The following is a 17544-nucleotide window of genomic DNA, read 5'->3' as shown; positions in this document are numbered from 1 at the left end:
CACTCAAACTCCTGCCAGTTTCTGACAAGTAAAATCGTTGAGGGAAGCTGGACTTGCTTAACAACAGCGTGTTCCACTTAACAGAAGGATTTTCTCAACAACCATGGCCGAAGTCTTAAAAATCAGGCACAACTCATTTAACAGCCACTTTGCTTAATTACAGAAATTCTGGTCCCAGTTCTGGTCGTAGATCAAGAACTGCCGATAACTTCTAGAAAAATCAAGACGCAAGTCGCTCCATTTCTTCTTTTTTTTTTTTCTCTTTACAACTTTGGTTAATCATCTTCCCTTCCATTTTGTCAGGGGCTCAGCAATCCTCTTTTCAGTTGTTGTTTCAGAATAAGGCTCCTGAACGTACAGATGGTCCTTGATTTGCAACTGGTCTCTTAGTGTGGATGCCTCGTTTAATGGCCAGGCTCCATTACGGTTGTAGGTCAAGGACTGTCCATAGGTCTCCCTTTCACCTCAGTGGAAAGCCCCAGCCCAAGGATAAGTAACCGCCCTATTGTCTTGTGTATTTCAGTGTCCTGTCCCTTTGTGTTCTCGTGTCTTGTGCTTCAGGCTGACTCTGTCGCTTGTCTTGGACAATGCTTAGGACTTGGTCTTTTTTTTAAAAAAAGTATGAATCTCTACGGGATGCTTTGTGGAGTGGTACGTGTCAGGTGTGACCTGCGGGGAGGAAAAAAAAAACAAAAGTGTTAACTGATTTTTGTTTTGTTTTGTTTGCTTTTAACTAGGCTTCAGAGTTAGGTCAGAGTTTAAATGAAAATGTTCTCAAACCTGCACAGGAAAAGGTAACTTTGGAACGAAGTACATGACTTTTAAAATGCACTTTCCTTCTGAACTGAGTAAGCTTATTCAGTATGAATTATGTGTATTTGTAACGTCAGTGTCAACCTACGATCCCAAATCTCATCACTTTATAGGTCTTGTCCAAACCTTCCTTGGGTTATATTTCAAGATATCAACCTATAGAAGAGAAAGGAGTGGAGTTTGCTCTGTTTATATACAAGTGGTTCGTTTTATCAGTGTTGGTGGGACTTCCTTCTTGCACTGATGATGTTACCTAGTTTGGTAATGAAATGTCTGCAAGAAACAACCAAACTTAGAGAGCATCCCAGTAAATTGATAGCCAAAATTCTGACTTGCTGATTCAGGTCAGTGTGCAATGTTGCTTTTCCCATTCGTCTTTCCCTCTTGTTCAGACCTTCTGTCTCAAATTCCTAATTCTTATATTGCACCAGGATTTCCATTTTTCTAGGAAAAAAAAACCTCAAGGTGGAATCCAGTCTCTCCTTTCCTGCCCCCTTCCCCCCAACAGCCCCTAAGGTAGGTTAGTTTGACCAAGATCAGCCAATGACATTTGGGTTAAACCAGCTTGTACCTTGGTTTGACTTTCCCTAGTCACTCCTAAGAGCTCAACCCAGCCCTCTTTTGTCAACTGACATATTCCCTATCAGCAAATTATGACACTGGGCCCAAGGGAACAAAAAATAACTTTACTTTTGTAGAACAATCATGGAGTATTTCAGTAGCTCTGTATTTTTTTAAGAGGCAACTGGACTTTCTGGTTTTTCTTTGAAGACGTTTCGCTTCTCATCCAAGAAGCTTCTTCGGCTCTGATGTGAAGCAAAACATTTTCAAAGAAAAACCAGGAAGTTCAGTTGCCTCTTGAAGAAAACACCTTTGGGACAACCATGACCTGGATGACTGAGAATCTCCATTGAAAATGGTTCTGTAGTATGGATTAAAAGCAAATTGCAATGTGTCGTTTCTCTTAGGATATACCGCTATGTTGCATGACTGTTACTTGAGAATGAATGTATACGGGGAAATGCTGGTTTACCGCATCTGTTTGCAACCCTTCAAGTTGGAAGCTTACTTATTTGGCTGGAGGGCTCTTCAAACTTCCGTGATAAAAGCATTATTTGGGTGACTGTACTTCCCCAAGAATTGTGTCCCATGTTGCTAAAAAGAAAAGAGAAAGAAAGAAAATGTTCAGTCTTTGAATGATCAGTGGCAAAATAACCAAATATGATAGATGCCCTCTAGAAAGACAGTATGTCTAAATTAGATATAGAATCATCCCATTCAGTTGTGTGCTTGAGGGTGAATTCTGGACATCAGGCTACCAAAGAGAGTACAATGAACTTCTGCATGCAGAATTCTAATTAGGGTCACTCTTAAAAGACACAACCTTCTGCTTTATACTGATCTCAATTCTTTAATAATTTCTCTCCTTCCCTCCGTCTCTCTCTCTCTTTATATATATATATGTATATATGTGTGTGGGTGTGTATATATGTATATTTGTTTTCTTAAGTTTTCGCGGGTACTTACATGTATGGCATTCAGCTTTGTTCAGGTATTTTCCCACGTCATTGTAGTTGTGCTTTTAAAGTTGTAGCAACGTTTCGGCAGAATCTCATCTGCCATCATCAGGCTTCTGTATAGTGTTCATCTGTGAGTCAGATTTTTACTGTGGTTTCAGATTTAAATTTGGGATGAAGAAAAAACCATTCTGGCACAGCAATAGGCTGCCCCAAATTTAAATCTGAAAACACAGTAAAAGTCTGACTCACAGATGAACACTATACAGAAGCCTGATGATGGCAGATGAGATTCTGCCGAAACGTTGCTACAACTTTAAAAGCACAACTACAATGGCGTGGGAAAATACCCGAACAAAGCTGAATGCCATACATATATGTATATGTATATACACACACACATATATATACATACACACACACAGCCATCCATCTATCCATTTCTCTCTCTTTTCTCTCTCTCTCTCTTGATACATACATACATACATACATACATACATACATACATACATACATATTGGTCTAAGTGGGGTTCCTTCTTTGTGTATCTTGGGGAGACCATAAAGCTTAGGGCATCTCCCCAAGATACACAAAGAAGGAACCCCACTTAGACCAATAGTCAGCTCCATAGGCTCACCTCTACAAAACCTAGCCAAATTTCTCACCAACAACTATAGCCCTATGCAGAATCCATCAACTCACATGTAAGAAACTCATTCCAGTTCATCGAGATCATAAAGAAACAAAACTTACAACCCAGCGACCTACTAGTGAGCTTCGATGTCATATCCCTCTTCACCCAAATGCCTATAAAAGAAGCCTTGACAGCCATCCAAAACAAATACAAACCCCAAGCACATCCTAGATCTGACCAACCACTGCCTATCCAATACATACTTCACCTACAACGGACCAAAATACAAATAAATAGAAGGAGCACCCATGGGATCACCCCTCTTACCTGTTATTGCAAACCTCTACATGGAACACTTTGAAACACAAGCTCTAGAAAAATATGATCACAAACCCAAACTCTGGCTCAGATACATAGATGACACCTTCATAATCTGGCCACATGAGAAAGAAAAGCTGAACAACTTCCTCACACACCTCAACAGCCTACACCCCAAAATACAATTCACCATGGAAACAGAAGCTAACAATCAACTTCCCTTCCTAGATGTCTTAGTATACAAAAAATCCAATGGCTCCCTAGGACACACCATCTACCAGAAGAAAACACATACAAACCGCTATCTACATGCACCACCACCCAGCACAGATCAATTCCGTAGCCGAGACACTCATCTCCAGAACAAAATGCTTAGCCGACAAACAACACCTAAAAACCGAACTACACACTCTCACTAACATACTAACAGTCAATGGATTCCAAAGAAAGAAGATTACCCACCTAATCCAAAAAGAAACCCCAACCAAAATCCAAGACAAAGAACAAGAGAACGGCAAAGCCCTCCTCCCATATATAAAAGGCACTACAGACAAAATCAGCAAGATCCTCGAAAAACACAACGTTAAAATAGCATTCTGCACAAACAGAAAAATATCCACCATCCTAAGAAACCCTTAAGACAAAATCGAGTTAGAAAACCAAGGAGTATACGAAATCCCCTGCACTGCCTGCCCTACCACATACATTGGACAAACTAACAGAAGAATAAGTACACGCATTGAAGAACATAAGAACTCAATCAAAAAAGAAGAAATGACCTCTTCCCTGGTCCAACACCTCAAAGCCACAGGCCATGAAATTGATTTCAAAAATACCAGAACTATTGCCAAAACCGAACACTTCAACAGCAGAATAATCAGAGAAGCCATAGAGATAGAAAAACGCCCACACAGCATGAACAAACGAGATGACACCTCCCGCCTTCCAGCCATTTGGAAACCTGCCCTCATGAACAGACGAGTACCTAACATGAAGAAGGACACCAGACCCACACCCATGAGAGCCACACAAGATGACATCACCACACTTCCATGTAGAAAACAGACTCACACCCACACAGAAGATGAGACACGACCACGGACCAGAAGCCGTACTGCAGCTGAATCACTACCCGCTTCAAACCCCTCCGACTCATACATGAAGCGAATTGACGCCCACCATGAAAATGTGGCACAACCATGAACGCGAAGCCAAACAACAGGATCACAGTTCACCAGCTCAAATCCCCCGGCAACTAAGACTAACCTGAGCACAACCAAGCCCCCACCTGAACAGAACACACCCCAGCCAATCAGAACACAGCCAACCCCTACCAATCAGAACACAGCCAAACCCCCAACCAATGAGAACACACCCCACCCAATCAACACAGCCAAGCCCCCACCCAATCAAGTCACACCCCCACTAGCAGTTAAAAGGAAGAAGCAGCTGCAAGCTCACATTACTCCGAGAAGCACAAAGCCGAAGACATAAGCCTAAAGATGATGAATGAGACTTCATCGAAATGTCGCGTGGATACTTCCAATTTTACACGGGAGAAAACCCGAATAATCAAAGATCTACATATATATGTGTGTTCTGTCTCACCTGTGGCCACAAGGTGAGAGTCCAAATGTCCAAAGGAAAAAACACGAACAGACAATATCAAGAACAACAGAGTTAACTTTCCTCTGGCTGAAGTCGTCGTTGGCAGCTTTCCCAGAATCTGTCTGTAAATCCAGATAATGAGCAGCAATATAAATCAGAGCCGAACCGGCAAACAGAAAACTTTTTCTAAACTGCGAATGTAACTAACAAAGTTTGACCCGAACGGGGGTTCCAAGCTAACACGCCTCCTTATATTCCTTGAAGGGGCGTGTCAGTCTCTCTACTCAGTCCCTGATTTGATGTTTCCTTTCAATTTGTGCTTGACGTCTCAGCCTACGTCTAGTCCTTACATCAACCCAACATTCATCGGCTTGATCATCACCCAAGGACTCCGGCATGTTCTATCGATCATCTGCTGACACCTGAGGGATAATTGATGAGGAAGGTTCTGGAGAGGAGGGTGATTCCGACACTTCCTCATCCTCCTGGCTCACATCTGCATCTCCCATTAAAGCAGGCTCAAATCCCAATGCCAAACCCTCCTCATCACTGGAACCTGTGTCTTCTGACACATCAGACTCAAAGCGCACAGCAAGCTCAAACCTCCCAGTCACAACATATATGTATGTATGTATGTATGTATATAATGCACACATGTATGGTATTCAGCTTTGTTCGGGTATTTTCCCACGTCATTGTAGTTGTGCTTTTAAAGTTGTAGCAACGTTTCGGCAGAATCTCATTTGCCATCATCAGGCTTCTGTATTGTTGCTACAACTTTAAAAGCACAACTACAATGACATGGGAAAATACCCGAACAAAGCTGAATACCATACATGTAAGTACCTGCGAAAACTTAAGAAAACATATATATACATACATATACATACACACACACACATATCCATCCATCTCTCTCTCTCACTGTATGTATGTGTGTGTGTGTATACACACACACACACACACACACACACACACACACACACATCCAGCCATATCTATCTATCTATCTATCTATCTATCTATCTATCTATCTATCTATCTATCTATCTATCTATCTCATTTAGTAAACGCCTTCGGATGCTTTTAGTGGGTCGGATCCCAAACCTTGGCCTTCCCCTGGCAGTACACTTTACACTGGGCAGTGTTTTGTTTTTCCCTCCCAACCTGGCTTCATTGTGGGAGAAACCCTTCCTTTGACTTGGGTGTGATGAGCGTCTCACTGGCTGCCTTGATCTACCTCTAACTCTGGACCACTTGATTCACGTAGGTGAAAGATGGAAAAATTTTGGACGACGTTTCCCATGGAGTCTCGCATTTTGCTTCCAAGGTATGGAGCAGCCTGCCTGGCAACCAGGAGGCCCTGCGTTAAGCCAGTTTCCATATTCCAGCTTGACATACGGAGCTCCAGCATAAGGACGGCTTCTCAGGCAGCAAGACAGCCTTTCTAGGCAGCTCTCTCTGTGGTTCCTCCCCTCTTTGGAGTCCCAGTTCATTTCTTATTTCTAACTCCAAAGTCGCATCTGTTTTATATGGCAAACGAACCCAAAAGTTCCTTAACGTAGCAATAGCTACCGGGACTGCCATGTTTGACTCAGTCGTGAAAGATTATGGAAAAGTAGCCACTGAGACGTGTCCAGACTTCTATCAACATTCAATATTGCAGGTAGTCCTCGCCGTACGACCACAATTAAGCCCAACATTTCTGTGGCTAAGCGAGACGCTCGTTAAATGAGTTTTGTCTCATTTTAGGCCTTTCTCGCCCCGGTTGTAATTAAATCACTGCGGTTGATAATTTAGTCACCTGGTTGCTGAGTGAACCTGGCTTCCCCATCGACTTTGCTTGTCAAAAGATCGCCAGAAGGGATCATGTGACTCCGGGACGCAGCAGCGATCATAACTATGAACCACTTGCCAAACATCTGAATTTTGATCATGGGGCTTCTGCAAAGGTCGTAAGTGTGAGAAACGGTCATATAAGTCGCTTTTTTCAGTGCCATTGTAACTTCAAACGGTCCCTAAGCGAACTGTTGTAAAACTGTTGTAAGTCGAGGACTACCTGTAATCAGATTTGGGTGATTCTCCAAGCCAGGGTTCATGAAAACGGTTAAATGGTCGGCCTACATGCCACTGATGTGAGAATCGAAATAATTTTTTGTGCTGTCAGATTGCATTTCCTAAAATAGTCTTGATCACTACCTTTATTGCATCTTAATAAAGGCTACACTGAAGAAAAAAAAAACTAGCAGAACAATTGAGGAGCCGTATTGCAAAGGAATATGGAAATAGCTTAACATGAGCACAAATTCTTTTAAAATGCTAATTGTGTCTTCTCCCTCTCCTCCTGTTTCTTGCTGCCATTATTCAATAAAACTGGTAAGTGCTAATATCTCCCAGTTTTAAATATGTTTGAGCCAAATGGTTGTAGGTTTAAATGTTTTGTTTTTCAAAAGCAGCCTGATCATTTGATCAGGTTTCTTTTAGCAGGTGGGGGCAGGGAAAAGGAAAGGAAATAGAGAAGAAAGGAAAAATTAGAGAAGGGAAAGGAAAGGAAGAAAAGCAAGGGAAGGAAATAGAGAAGAAAGCAAAATTAGAGAAAGGAGAGGAGAGGAGAGCCTTACTATTTTATTAAATGTATTTGCATGCATATAAAGGTTTGCTAACTCCACAGAAATGTGGTCCAATCCTTTTCTTGAGAAGTGGCTTTGGGGTTACCAAAGAGAGTAGTTCGGTGAGGCAAACCAACCCCTCATCAGAGTTTCTTTTTTAAAAAAAAAATCATTACAGCCATGACGGGTTTGCTTTTATTATGTCGGGAGCAACGCAGAAAGGAAACCAGGTCCTGTGATTTACTGACTAACCCTAAAGACATTAACCAGAAAGATCTTAATCAGTCTGGTTTAATTCTCAGACAGGGATGCTTCCAGTTTTAGTTTCTGTTGGTGAAGAAGCCAATCAGCTTTTTGTCTGTGAAAATCTTGGGGAATTGGTGGGTAAGTCTTGACCCCCTTTGCAGGCCATCCGCTGGGGAACTGGCGGGCTTTGCTGGGTTGTCCACTGGAGAACAGGCTGCTGAACTACATGGGGCATTGCTTATATATTCTTATGTGAGGATACAGCTTCTTGCTAAATCCCGTTTTGTTTTCTTGGCTTCGAAGACAGGTAAAGGAAAAGGCCGACATCTGTGTACCATTGATCTTTCTCTTTGCTGTTATCTTTTCCTGCACCCCACAGGTCCAGGGAGTAAGTACTAAAAGCTGGCGAGATATGACCACTTTTTTTTCTGGAAAACCAGATGGGTCTTCTGAAAGGTATGGCGGATGTGTCTGCTCAGGATTTGTACTAGGCACACAACTCTCTAGACATATAATTGTAAACGAGGTCCAAGCTATCCCGAAAAGAATATGTTCCCTCATGAACCTAGGTTTCCAGCAACTTGAAGATGGGTGGACTTCAACTCCCAGAATTCCCCAGCCAGCTTGCTTTTAAAAATAAACTTTTGGTGCTTTGAACTTTCAACTCCTGTTCTTGGTTACTTGGGCCTGATGCAGGGGAGGGGTCAAACGCCTCATAAGTCATGAGTCCATGCTCACCTGCAATCAATCAAAGTCCAGTCTACCTTGAATGCCTTCTTGTTTCCCGCTCATTTCCCATGACCGCTAGTTGGTCAGATTCTTGTAGAGAGCTTAAGCTTGCAATAAATCTTTATACCCATTTGATCTGCCCGAATCTCCTGATTTCCCTTGACACCTGACACTGATCAAAAGTTTATTACGTGCAATCTGTACCCAGAAATCCAATCTATTAATCATCAAATCGGTGCTAAGAGAAGAGTCAACGGAATTCATGGGGGACTGGACTTGGGTTTCTGATGGGAACATAGTGACTCCAAACTAATGATGCGTTTGACGCCGCCCTCGGGTTCTGCCTGCTCATCTCCTTCAATGTCACGTAAATTATTTCACTATAATGTTGTCCTGATGAACCTCTGGACAGTTCTGGACCCCTGGACACCATAATTCTAGAGCAGGGGTGTCAAACTGGCGGCCTGCAGACTGGATGCATCATGCACAGGACACACCCACCGCAGCTGTGCGAATTGGGAAAACACCGTGAAACGTCACGTGACAGCAATGCGACGCAGCAAGTCTGACACCTGTGTTCCAGAGGATAAGGATTCCAGCTAAGATACCGTTAAAAACTGGTTCATTTCTTAATCAGATTTTGAAGCTATGCAAACCCTGAGCCATATTGGAGAGAGAACAATTTAAGGAGGAGGTTAGCAAATCTGATAAAAACCTAAAATATCCTGGGAACACATTTTTATAATTGTTTTTTTAAAAATGCAGATTTTTTTTTTAAAAAAACATCCAGATTACTTTCGCAAACTTTATCTCCAAATAGATAGAGGTAGCCCCTGACTTAAAACCTTTCAGTTAGAGACCATTCAAAATTATAGTACCCCTGAAAAAAGTGATTGGTCCTCACATTTACGACCATTACAACAACCCCACAGTCATGTAATCAAAATGTAGGCAGTGGCTTGGCAAATAGTTTACAACGGTTGCAACCTGATTTGATCAGTGTAAGGACCAGTCACTTCCCAGCTGCTTCCAACAAGCAAAGTCATTGGGTGGACTCGGGTTCAGCATTTTTTCACTTAATAACCACAAAAAGGCTGTAACGTAGGGTTCGACTCACTTAAAACCTACCTTGTTTAACCAGAGTAAATTCTAGTCCTGGTTGTGATCGTAAAATAAAGACCTACCTGTACAATTAGTCCTCGACTTACAACCTTTTATTTAGGGATTGTTCAAAGTTACAACAGCATTGAAAAAAGTGACTTACGACTGTTTTTCACACTTATGACCACGGCAGCAGATCAACATTCGGGCATTTAGCAACTGGCATGTATTTATGACGGTTGCAGTGTCATGGGGTCGTGTGGTCCTATTTTGCAACCTGACAAGCAAAGTCAGTGGGGAAGCCAGATTTATTTAACAACTGTCTTCCTAACTTAACTGCAATGATTCACTTAACGACTGTGGCAAGAAAGGTCGGAAAATTGGGCAAAAAACTCCCTTAACAACTGTTTTGCTTAGCAAGGGAGATCTGGGGCTCAATTCGGGTCATATTTTGAGGAGTAGAGCTAGTCCTCAACTTACAACAGTTCACTTAGTGACTGTTCAAAGTTACAATGGCACTGAAACAAGTAGCTTATGACCATTTTTCACACTTACGACCACTGCAACATCCCCAATGGTCACGGGATCAAAATTCAGAAATTCAGTAACGGACTCACATTTAGGATGATTGCAGCGTCCTCAGGGGTCATGTGATCAACTTTTGCAACCTTCTGATAAGCAAAGTCCATGTTGAAGCCCGAGTCACTTTAACAACTGCAGCAGTTCAATTCCTACCTTAACAACCGCAGTGGTTTGCTTAACAAGAGTGGCAAGAAAGGTCATAAAATGGGGCAAAACTCACTTAACAACTGTCTCACTTAGTGGAAAGGTGGGGTTCAATTGTGGTCATAAGTCGAGGGACTAAAATATTTTAATGAAGAACATAGAATAGAATAGAATAGAATAGAATAGAATAGAATAGAATAGAAAATATGGAGTGGAACGGAATAGAATAGAATAGAATAGAATAGAATAGAATAGAATAGAATAGAATAGAATAGAATAGAATAGAATAGAAAATATGGAGTGGAGCGGAATAGAATAGAATAGAATAGAATAGAATAGAATAGAATAGAATAGAATAGAATAGAATAGAATAGAATAGAATAGAATAGAATAGAATAGAATAGAATAGAATTATTTATTGGCCAAGTGTGTTTGGACACCCAAGGAATTTGTCTTGGTGCAAATACTCTCAGTGTACATAAAAAGAAAAGATACATTCATCAAGAGTCAAGAATCATCAGGCACAACACTTAATGATAGTCATGGGGTACAATAAGCAATCAAATCATATTAGAAACAGTCAATATAAATCGTGAGGATACAAGCGACAAAGTCACAGTCATACAGTCACAAGTGGGAGGGGATGGGCAATAAGGAGGGATGAGAAGATTAACAGTAATAGTAGTGCAGACTTTGTAAATAGTTGGACAGTGTTGAGGGAAATATTTGTTTAGCAGAGTGATGGCGTTCAAGGAAAAAACTGTCCTTGGGTCTTGTTGTTCTGGTGTGCAGGGCTCTATAGTGTCGTTTTGAGGGAAGGAGTTGAAACAGTTTATGTCCGGGATGTGAGGGGTCTGAAGATATTTTCACAGCCCCTTTTTAAACTTGTGCAGTATATATAGGCCCTCGATGGAAGGCAGGTTGGTAGTAATTGTTTTTTTTTTAACTGATCTGAAAGCAGCACAGGTTTCCGATAGGTCTGAATATTTTAAAGCCCTTCATGAAATAAGTTGTTTTCTATTCAGTGAGAAGTGTCCCTCCCATCCAGGTCAGGGAATTTCTCCTTATTTGTAGGTTGCTTCTCTCCTTGGTGAGTTTCCATGGAACTAACCGAAGTCCCTATTTTCTTCTCTCCTCTCCTTTTCCCCAAAGGCCCCCGGATACAGAGAGCTACCAGAACAGCAAAAGCGATGGCTACCAGAACAACACCGCGGACCAGAGTTTTTGGGAGACCTTCGGCAATTCAGACCCCCCCAAAACCCACAAGTCCCCAAGCAGCGATAGCTGGACGTACGTGGACAATTCGACGGAGAAGAAGAGCTCCGACAGCTGGGATGTTTGGGGGTCGGGCACCGTTTCCAACAACAAGAACAGTAATGGTGACAGCTGGGAGAACTGGGAGACCAACTGGGAGAACGCCGCAGGGGAGGGCAAAGCCAAAAAGACTGCCAAGAAGACCACGAAAGAACCCTCTGCAGCTCCTGAAGAAGAATGGGACAATCACAACTGGTAGGACTCGTTCTCTCACCAGCATAGCGGAAGTGGGAGGGAGGAAAAATATCACACCTCCGATGGAAGAATCTCCCACATAACTGGACTAACCAACATCCTTTCGGAAGGGGGAAGCCTCTTTAAACCTCCTGCCTGCTGTTCCATTTCCCCTTTACAACCGCCGTCATAAAAAAAAAAAATCAACCGCGTGGGTTTGCGGATTCTTGTAATTTCCATACGAAGAGCCAAGTCACGTCACGGACAGCGATCGTCGCATCAGATATATCCCCCGCCGTGCCGCTGTCCTCATTGTGGGGTTTGCCCGGCCTCCTTAAACCCGAGAATCTCTGGAGGAAGCCACTCCACGCCAGCCGACCATCCCAGCACAACGTTCGCATGTGTCGTTCGGCATACTCACACAACTTCGTTTGGGGGACTTCAGCTGATGTTTTTGGAGGACTTCTGGGTAGTCCGATACGTTTGAAGCGGTGGGGAGAGAGGGCTATTTAGCCAAGTAACGTATTGTGGCTGAGATGGGATGGCTTGGAATCGAGCCAAAATATATTATTTAAGGTATTGTAGAAGCAGTTATTAGATGGATCCAAGTTTATTTAAGGGTGTTTTTTTTTTTTAAGGACGTTGTCCGCTTAATAACTTCACTTCTCTTACTTAGAAGGAAACAAACAGTTTTTTTTTTATTTTTTAGTTCTTGGCTTTGGCTGCTTTCAATATGTTTGTGTAAGATTCCTCGCCTTTCCTTTTTTTTTCTTTTCCCCTTATATACATTGAATTAAATCTCCTGTATTTTTTTTCTCCATTTAAGGTTCTATACATTCCTCAATTTTAGCATAATTGCTGGATACAAACAGCGATGGAAAAACAGACAGGATAGATGGCCGTTTTCAAAATGGGACAAATGTCAAAAAGCAAACATTTTTATAACCAAACAAATAATTTGGAACTTTTGCTCTTATAAAATCACGTTTATAAGATTCTGCATTAGATTTTCAGTTTGCTCTTTCCCTTCCACTCCCCCAGTGCCCGGAAGGAGAATACTGAAAAATAATCCGATATCATTCTGAGCTATGCTGCATGAATTTGAGGGGGGAAAAACCCAGTATCCTTTTCTACAAGGTCTGATGTCAATTCTGTTTTTGGTGCTTGTGATCAGTAAATTGTTTTTTTTTTAAATAATCTATGTATATTTAAATACTGCAGTGTTAGACCACTAAGATGCAGGAAACACTGAATCGTGGTATAATTGGCTGGATGTCACAATGAGGCTTTTCAGGAACCAGGATGAAAATCTGGTTTCTTTATCTAAGAAAACCTTTGGCTTGGCTAATGAACTGTGTGATGTCTGAGCACCTGGATACTTGGGACTTCCAGTTTCTCAAAATTTAGCTGAAATCATCTGCTGTATGTAACTCTGTGTGTATATCAGGGCACATAGATAAACACAAAGAGATCATGAAGTATTAATAGTTTCCTACAATTTTTATGTATTGTTCAATATGTCACTATCTATCTTGTGAAGAAATATGAAGTGCTTGAGCTGCTGTGTTGTACTTTTCACTCATTTTTTTTTCCCAAATTGCTAGCTAAATTTCTCCTCTTTCCTGGTAATGTTGCTTCCCCAGCCTCTGGTCCTAGTTTTCACTACCTCTGGGCTTTCTAATCGGACTAAGGTAGTTAGGCTGTCTGCACCTCACTTTCAAGAATATGCTTTCTTTTTCTGCAAAACTTCTGAGATTTTGTGACCTCATAAAAACCTGCACTTTTTTTTCTTTTTTTAAAAGGGTGTCTCGGCATAGTTAACTTGGCTGTTTGTTTTGCTCATTTGTCCGTTTTTCCTAGCAGCACGTGAGTTTTTTTATTTTTCTTCATTTTCGATTCCCTGAAATTTCTCTTAGAAATCTAATTGTGTATTTTGCACGGGAGCGAGCATTGACTTCTACCTTAATTTTGCTCATCTGCTCTTCTCAGTCTATGTGCTGTTTAAATTGTTGATCTATGGAATTCAAGGAGATGGGAGCATACTTGAACTCTCTGTCTCCCTTGACGTGTATTTTACCTCACAGAAGATTTCTTCATCTCCTAAACCAGTGGCAAAATTAAGACGGGTGTGGACTTCAACTCCTAGGAGAACAGAGCTGGCTGGGAAATTCTGGGAGTTGAAGTCTACCCATCTTAACATTGTCCTAAACTCCTTGCATAAAAATATATTTATTTTTAAAGCAACCTTTCCCTTTTTTTAAAAAAATCCAAAGGCAGGGTTTATTCCCCGCCCCCGCCCTCAAATCATACCCTTTCAGACTAGAGTCTCTTCCTTCCCTCTGTTGTATCATCTCTTTACCTTTCCAGTTTTTAACTGAGATGATGGTACAGCTGTCACCTTACGTAAAACTATATAGAGTGGAAATGCGAGTATCAAACGCCAAAAGGACTCTAAAAATCATAATCGCCTTGGTGACGAAGAAGGTAGCACCCCATTCAGGGATACAGCCAGCTGTTTCTCAGTTGTGTATCGCTGCCTCTGGGGGAAAAAAGGCACCACTCTTGATTCCCATAAGAAATGAACCTTAGGTTTCCAAGGAGTTCTTTTTCACAGCTACCTATAATAGAAACACTTTTATTATCCACAAAACCTTTAAGAAATTAAGTTATAAATAGATAAGTAAGAGGTCAGAGCTACCAAATTTCAAATTTAACTGTGCAGGATTTCCCAAGTAGCCTACATAACCAAATGACATGTATTTGAACCTACCCCCCCTCTTTTTTTGGACATTATTGAAGGAGAGCAAAAAAGGATTTTGCTGCTATAATTCTGTATAGTAAGAGAGCAATTTAAGTAGGATCAGCTGCCCTGAAGTTATGAAATAGAGGCTGTGAAGCCCTTCTGCATGATTGGTGATTTATATCTTCAGTCTAGTACAGTAACAAAACTCTGATTCAGCCACCTCACGCCCTCCAGATAGCTATCCGGTGTTCATTGGGCTGTAGCGGAAATTGCTTTAACGCTGCCAGAAGGTGCTAAATTATGGAAGGCCGCTGGTCAAAGTCGGCTGAAACCAAACCTTTCATTGGGGTGTTTCTGAACCATTTCTTCCATTGCACGTTGCTGAGAATGCAACCTTGTACATAATGCTAGAGTTAATGACTTGAGAGCTCTTGCTTTATAGCCTTGCTGCAGTCTCTAATTTCCCTAAAAAACCTCTCCCTCTTTCCCATGGTAGGCACTTATATGTATTGCTGTCGTAATTCGTACAATAACTCCCCGTATCAGGGGAACGTCCTTTACTTAATTGAATCCCGAAAGGAAGATACAGAATTTGTACCTATTTGAGCTTTTCTGTCCTGGGAAGCTAAGCAGGGTCAAACCCGAGCAATATTTGGAAGGGAGACCTTGCAGGGAATATTCTGGCCCTGGGCATGATTGGGAAATCAGAAACGCTTCGTAGAGGCACAGTGGTGGTAAACCTTTTATTTTCTGCACTAAAAAGGTTTAAATGAATGGATACGGCAGGCCTCCGTCTCTAGAAGATACAGGATGTTAAAAGGGTCACAGCTCTGAGAAATGTAACTGGATCTTAACCTCCTTCCTCTCTTGGTTGGAATAACCGGTCAGTAGATTGTTTTGTTTCTTTTTCCGAAGAAGCTGGGTTGTGGGATATACGCGCTCCTTTTCGGCTGTACAATTTTGACAGTCCTTCACGAGGGCTGTGGGTTGTGTTCCTTTGTTTTGCAAAACGGTACTGGATCCGAGCCGACAGTGTCACCTCAAAGAGAAACAATAAAGTCAGAGAAATGGAACAAAGCCATTCCAACATCCTCGTAAGTGGCTTCACGTTGCGTTGAAATTCCCGTTTGCGTTTTGCATTGGGTGAGTTGCATCGGCTGGAACTTCCCTGTTTGGGTTTGTTTTCAGAGAACAAGCCTCTAGCCTCAATCCTGGTTAAAAGACCTTTGTTGGTTTGTGGGTATCGACTTTGTTACTTTTACAAATAACTCAAGGTGGCAAACGTATCCAGTACACCTTGCTGTTTCTGTTTTCTCCACAACAACAACCCTGTGAGGTGGGCTGGGCTGAGAGAGAGTGACTGGCCCAAAGTCACCCAGCCGGCTTTCAGGCCTAAGGCGGGATTAGAACTTGCACTCTCCAGGTGATTGGCACAAAAGCACCCAATTGGTTTTCAGGACAAAGGAAGGTCGGGGGAGACTAGAATTCACCGTCTCCTGGTGATTGGTCCAAAGTCACCCAGATGGCTAAAGTGGGACTGGAATTCACTGTCTCCCACTTTCTAGCGTTAATAACTTGGCCAACCGGGGTCTCCACTTGAGGAGGAAAGGGAGTTCTCCAATAAAACAGTTGTCCTGCATTGAACAAGTAATCTCAAAACAATTTCACAAGATGTAGTGTTTGTGGTATGCCAAGTTGAGGACAGTCACTGGGAGATTTTGCAGACAATAGGCTGAGGAAGATCAGCTTACAAAGAGAATTTGGGGGGAAAAAATCCATTAAAAATATAAAATCACAGGTCAACGATACGCCTCCCACATACCTTTGATGGTTTCTTAAAAAATGGTGGAGGGACAATTCAACCTGCTCTGAAAGTTTAGACCAACTTCTAAGGTGTGCGGACTTGCTGGTCGGGACTTCCGGGTATTGATGTACACACATCTGAACGTGGCCAAGGTAGAGAAACTTTGGCTTACACTAAGTTTTGTGAAAACAAACACACATTTTCCAGATTATATTTAATAAGTATTTGGTGGACCAGGCGCGGTGCTTATTTTTAATTGTAGGAAGTCCATAAAAAGAGTAACAACCCCGTGCAAGTTGTGAAATAAGATGAACTGTGAAATAAAAGTAATACAATTAACTAGAGCTGGCATGATAGTAGTATTCCAGTCTTTGAGGGGCTGCCACAAAGAAGAGGGGGTCCAACTTATTTTCCAAAGCACCTGAAGGCAGAACAAGAAGTAATCGATGGGAACCCAGTCAAGGAGAGAAGAACTCAGGAGAAATTTCCCAACAGTGAGAACAATGAACCAATGGAACAACTTGCCTCCTGAAGTTGTGGATACTCCCAACACTGGAGGTTTTTAAGAAGAGACTGCACAGCCACTTGTCTGGAACGAAACAAACCTTGTTTTCCCCTCTAGCCACAAGAGGGTGTCTCTTTACCATCCTAATGCTTCCTCTAGTCAAAATCAGTATTTCTCACCCTCAGCAACTTTGAGATGAAGTAGCAGCTTTGATGCACAATTGGAATTTTCAGGGAAGACCCTGAAGGCTTGGTCTCCAGAAGTTGTCACTGGAGGTTTTCAAGAAGAGACTGGGCAGCCATGGTGCAGTGGTAGAGGGCCTCCTGCTTGAGCCGGGGGTTGGACTAGAAGACCTCCAAGGTCCCTTCCAACCCTATTATTCTAGGCTCACAACAGGGGAATCATTCATTGTTTTACATTTATTTTTTTTACTTTTAGGAACACATGGAGGCCAAACAGCTAAGTGGGATAAGCCACTCCTGTTAAAATGAGGCTGAGGACATCACAGTGGGTGGTAGAATCATGATAACATCATAAGCTTCACTGAAATGGCAAATACTACATGACTGTCAAGAAGGCCTATCTATCTATCTATCTATCTATCTATCTATCTATCTATCTATCTATCTATCTATCTATCTATCTATCTATCATCTATCTATCATCTATCTATCCCACCTTTATTTTTACAAATAAGATGGCA

General features: G+C 41.9%; 2 protein-coding genes across 8 annotated transcripts in view; one reads left to right on the top strand and one right to left on the bottom strand.

Moving 5' to 3' along the window:
- Nucleotides 1-13349, top strand: part of ARFGAP1 (ARF GTPase activating protein 1) — a 46189-nt gene extending 32840 nt beyond the window's left edge. For 2 of the 7 annotated variants that reach the window (XM_026697367.2, XM_087928886.1), the window contains 4 exons: nucleotides 738-794; nucleotides 6161-6220; nucleotides 8125-8201; nucleotides 11454-13349. In XM_026697367.2, the coding sequence (XP_026553152.2) occupies nucleotides 738-794; nucleotides 6161-6220; nucleotides 8125-8201; nucleotides 11454-11814 (555 nt within the window). In that variant the 3' untranslated portion in view covers nucleotides 11815-13349. The remainder of the gene's footprint in view (nucleotides 1-737; nucleotides 795-6160; nucleotides 6221-8124; nucleotides 8202-11453) is intronic. The other 5 variants (XM_087928891.1, XM_087928889.1, XM_087928888.1 and 2 more) reach the window with 4 other exon arrangements.
- The window catches only part of NKAIN4 (sodium/potassium transporting ATPase interacting 4), a 354886-nt gene that overhangs the window by 203716 nt on the left and 133626 nt on the right, over nucleotides 1-17544 (bottom strand). The gene's annotated exons all lie outside the window — the stretch shown is intronic.

Source organism: Pseudonaja textilis, chromosome 3, assembly GCF_049901715.1.
Source record: "Pseudonaja textilis isolate UNSWEBS1 chromosome 3, rPseTex1.2, whole genome shotgun sequence".
In the NCBI taxonomy this organism is placed as follows: domain Eukaryota; kingdom Metazoa; phylum Chordata; class Lepidosauria; order Squamata; family Elapidae; genus Pseudonaja; species Pseudonaja textilis.
This window is presented reverse-complemented; position numbering and strand designations above follow the sequence as displayed.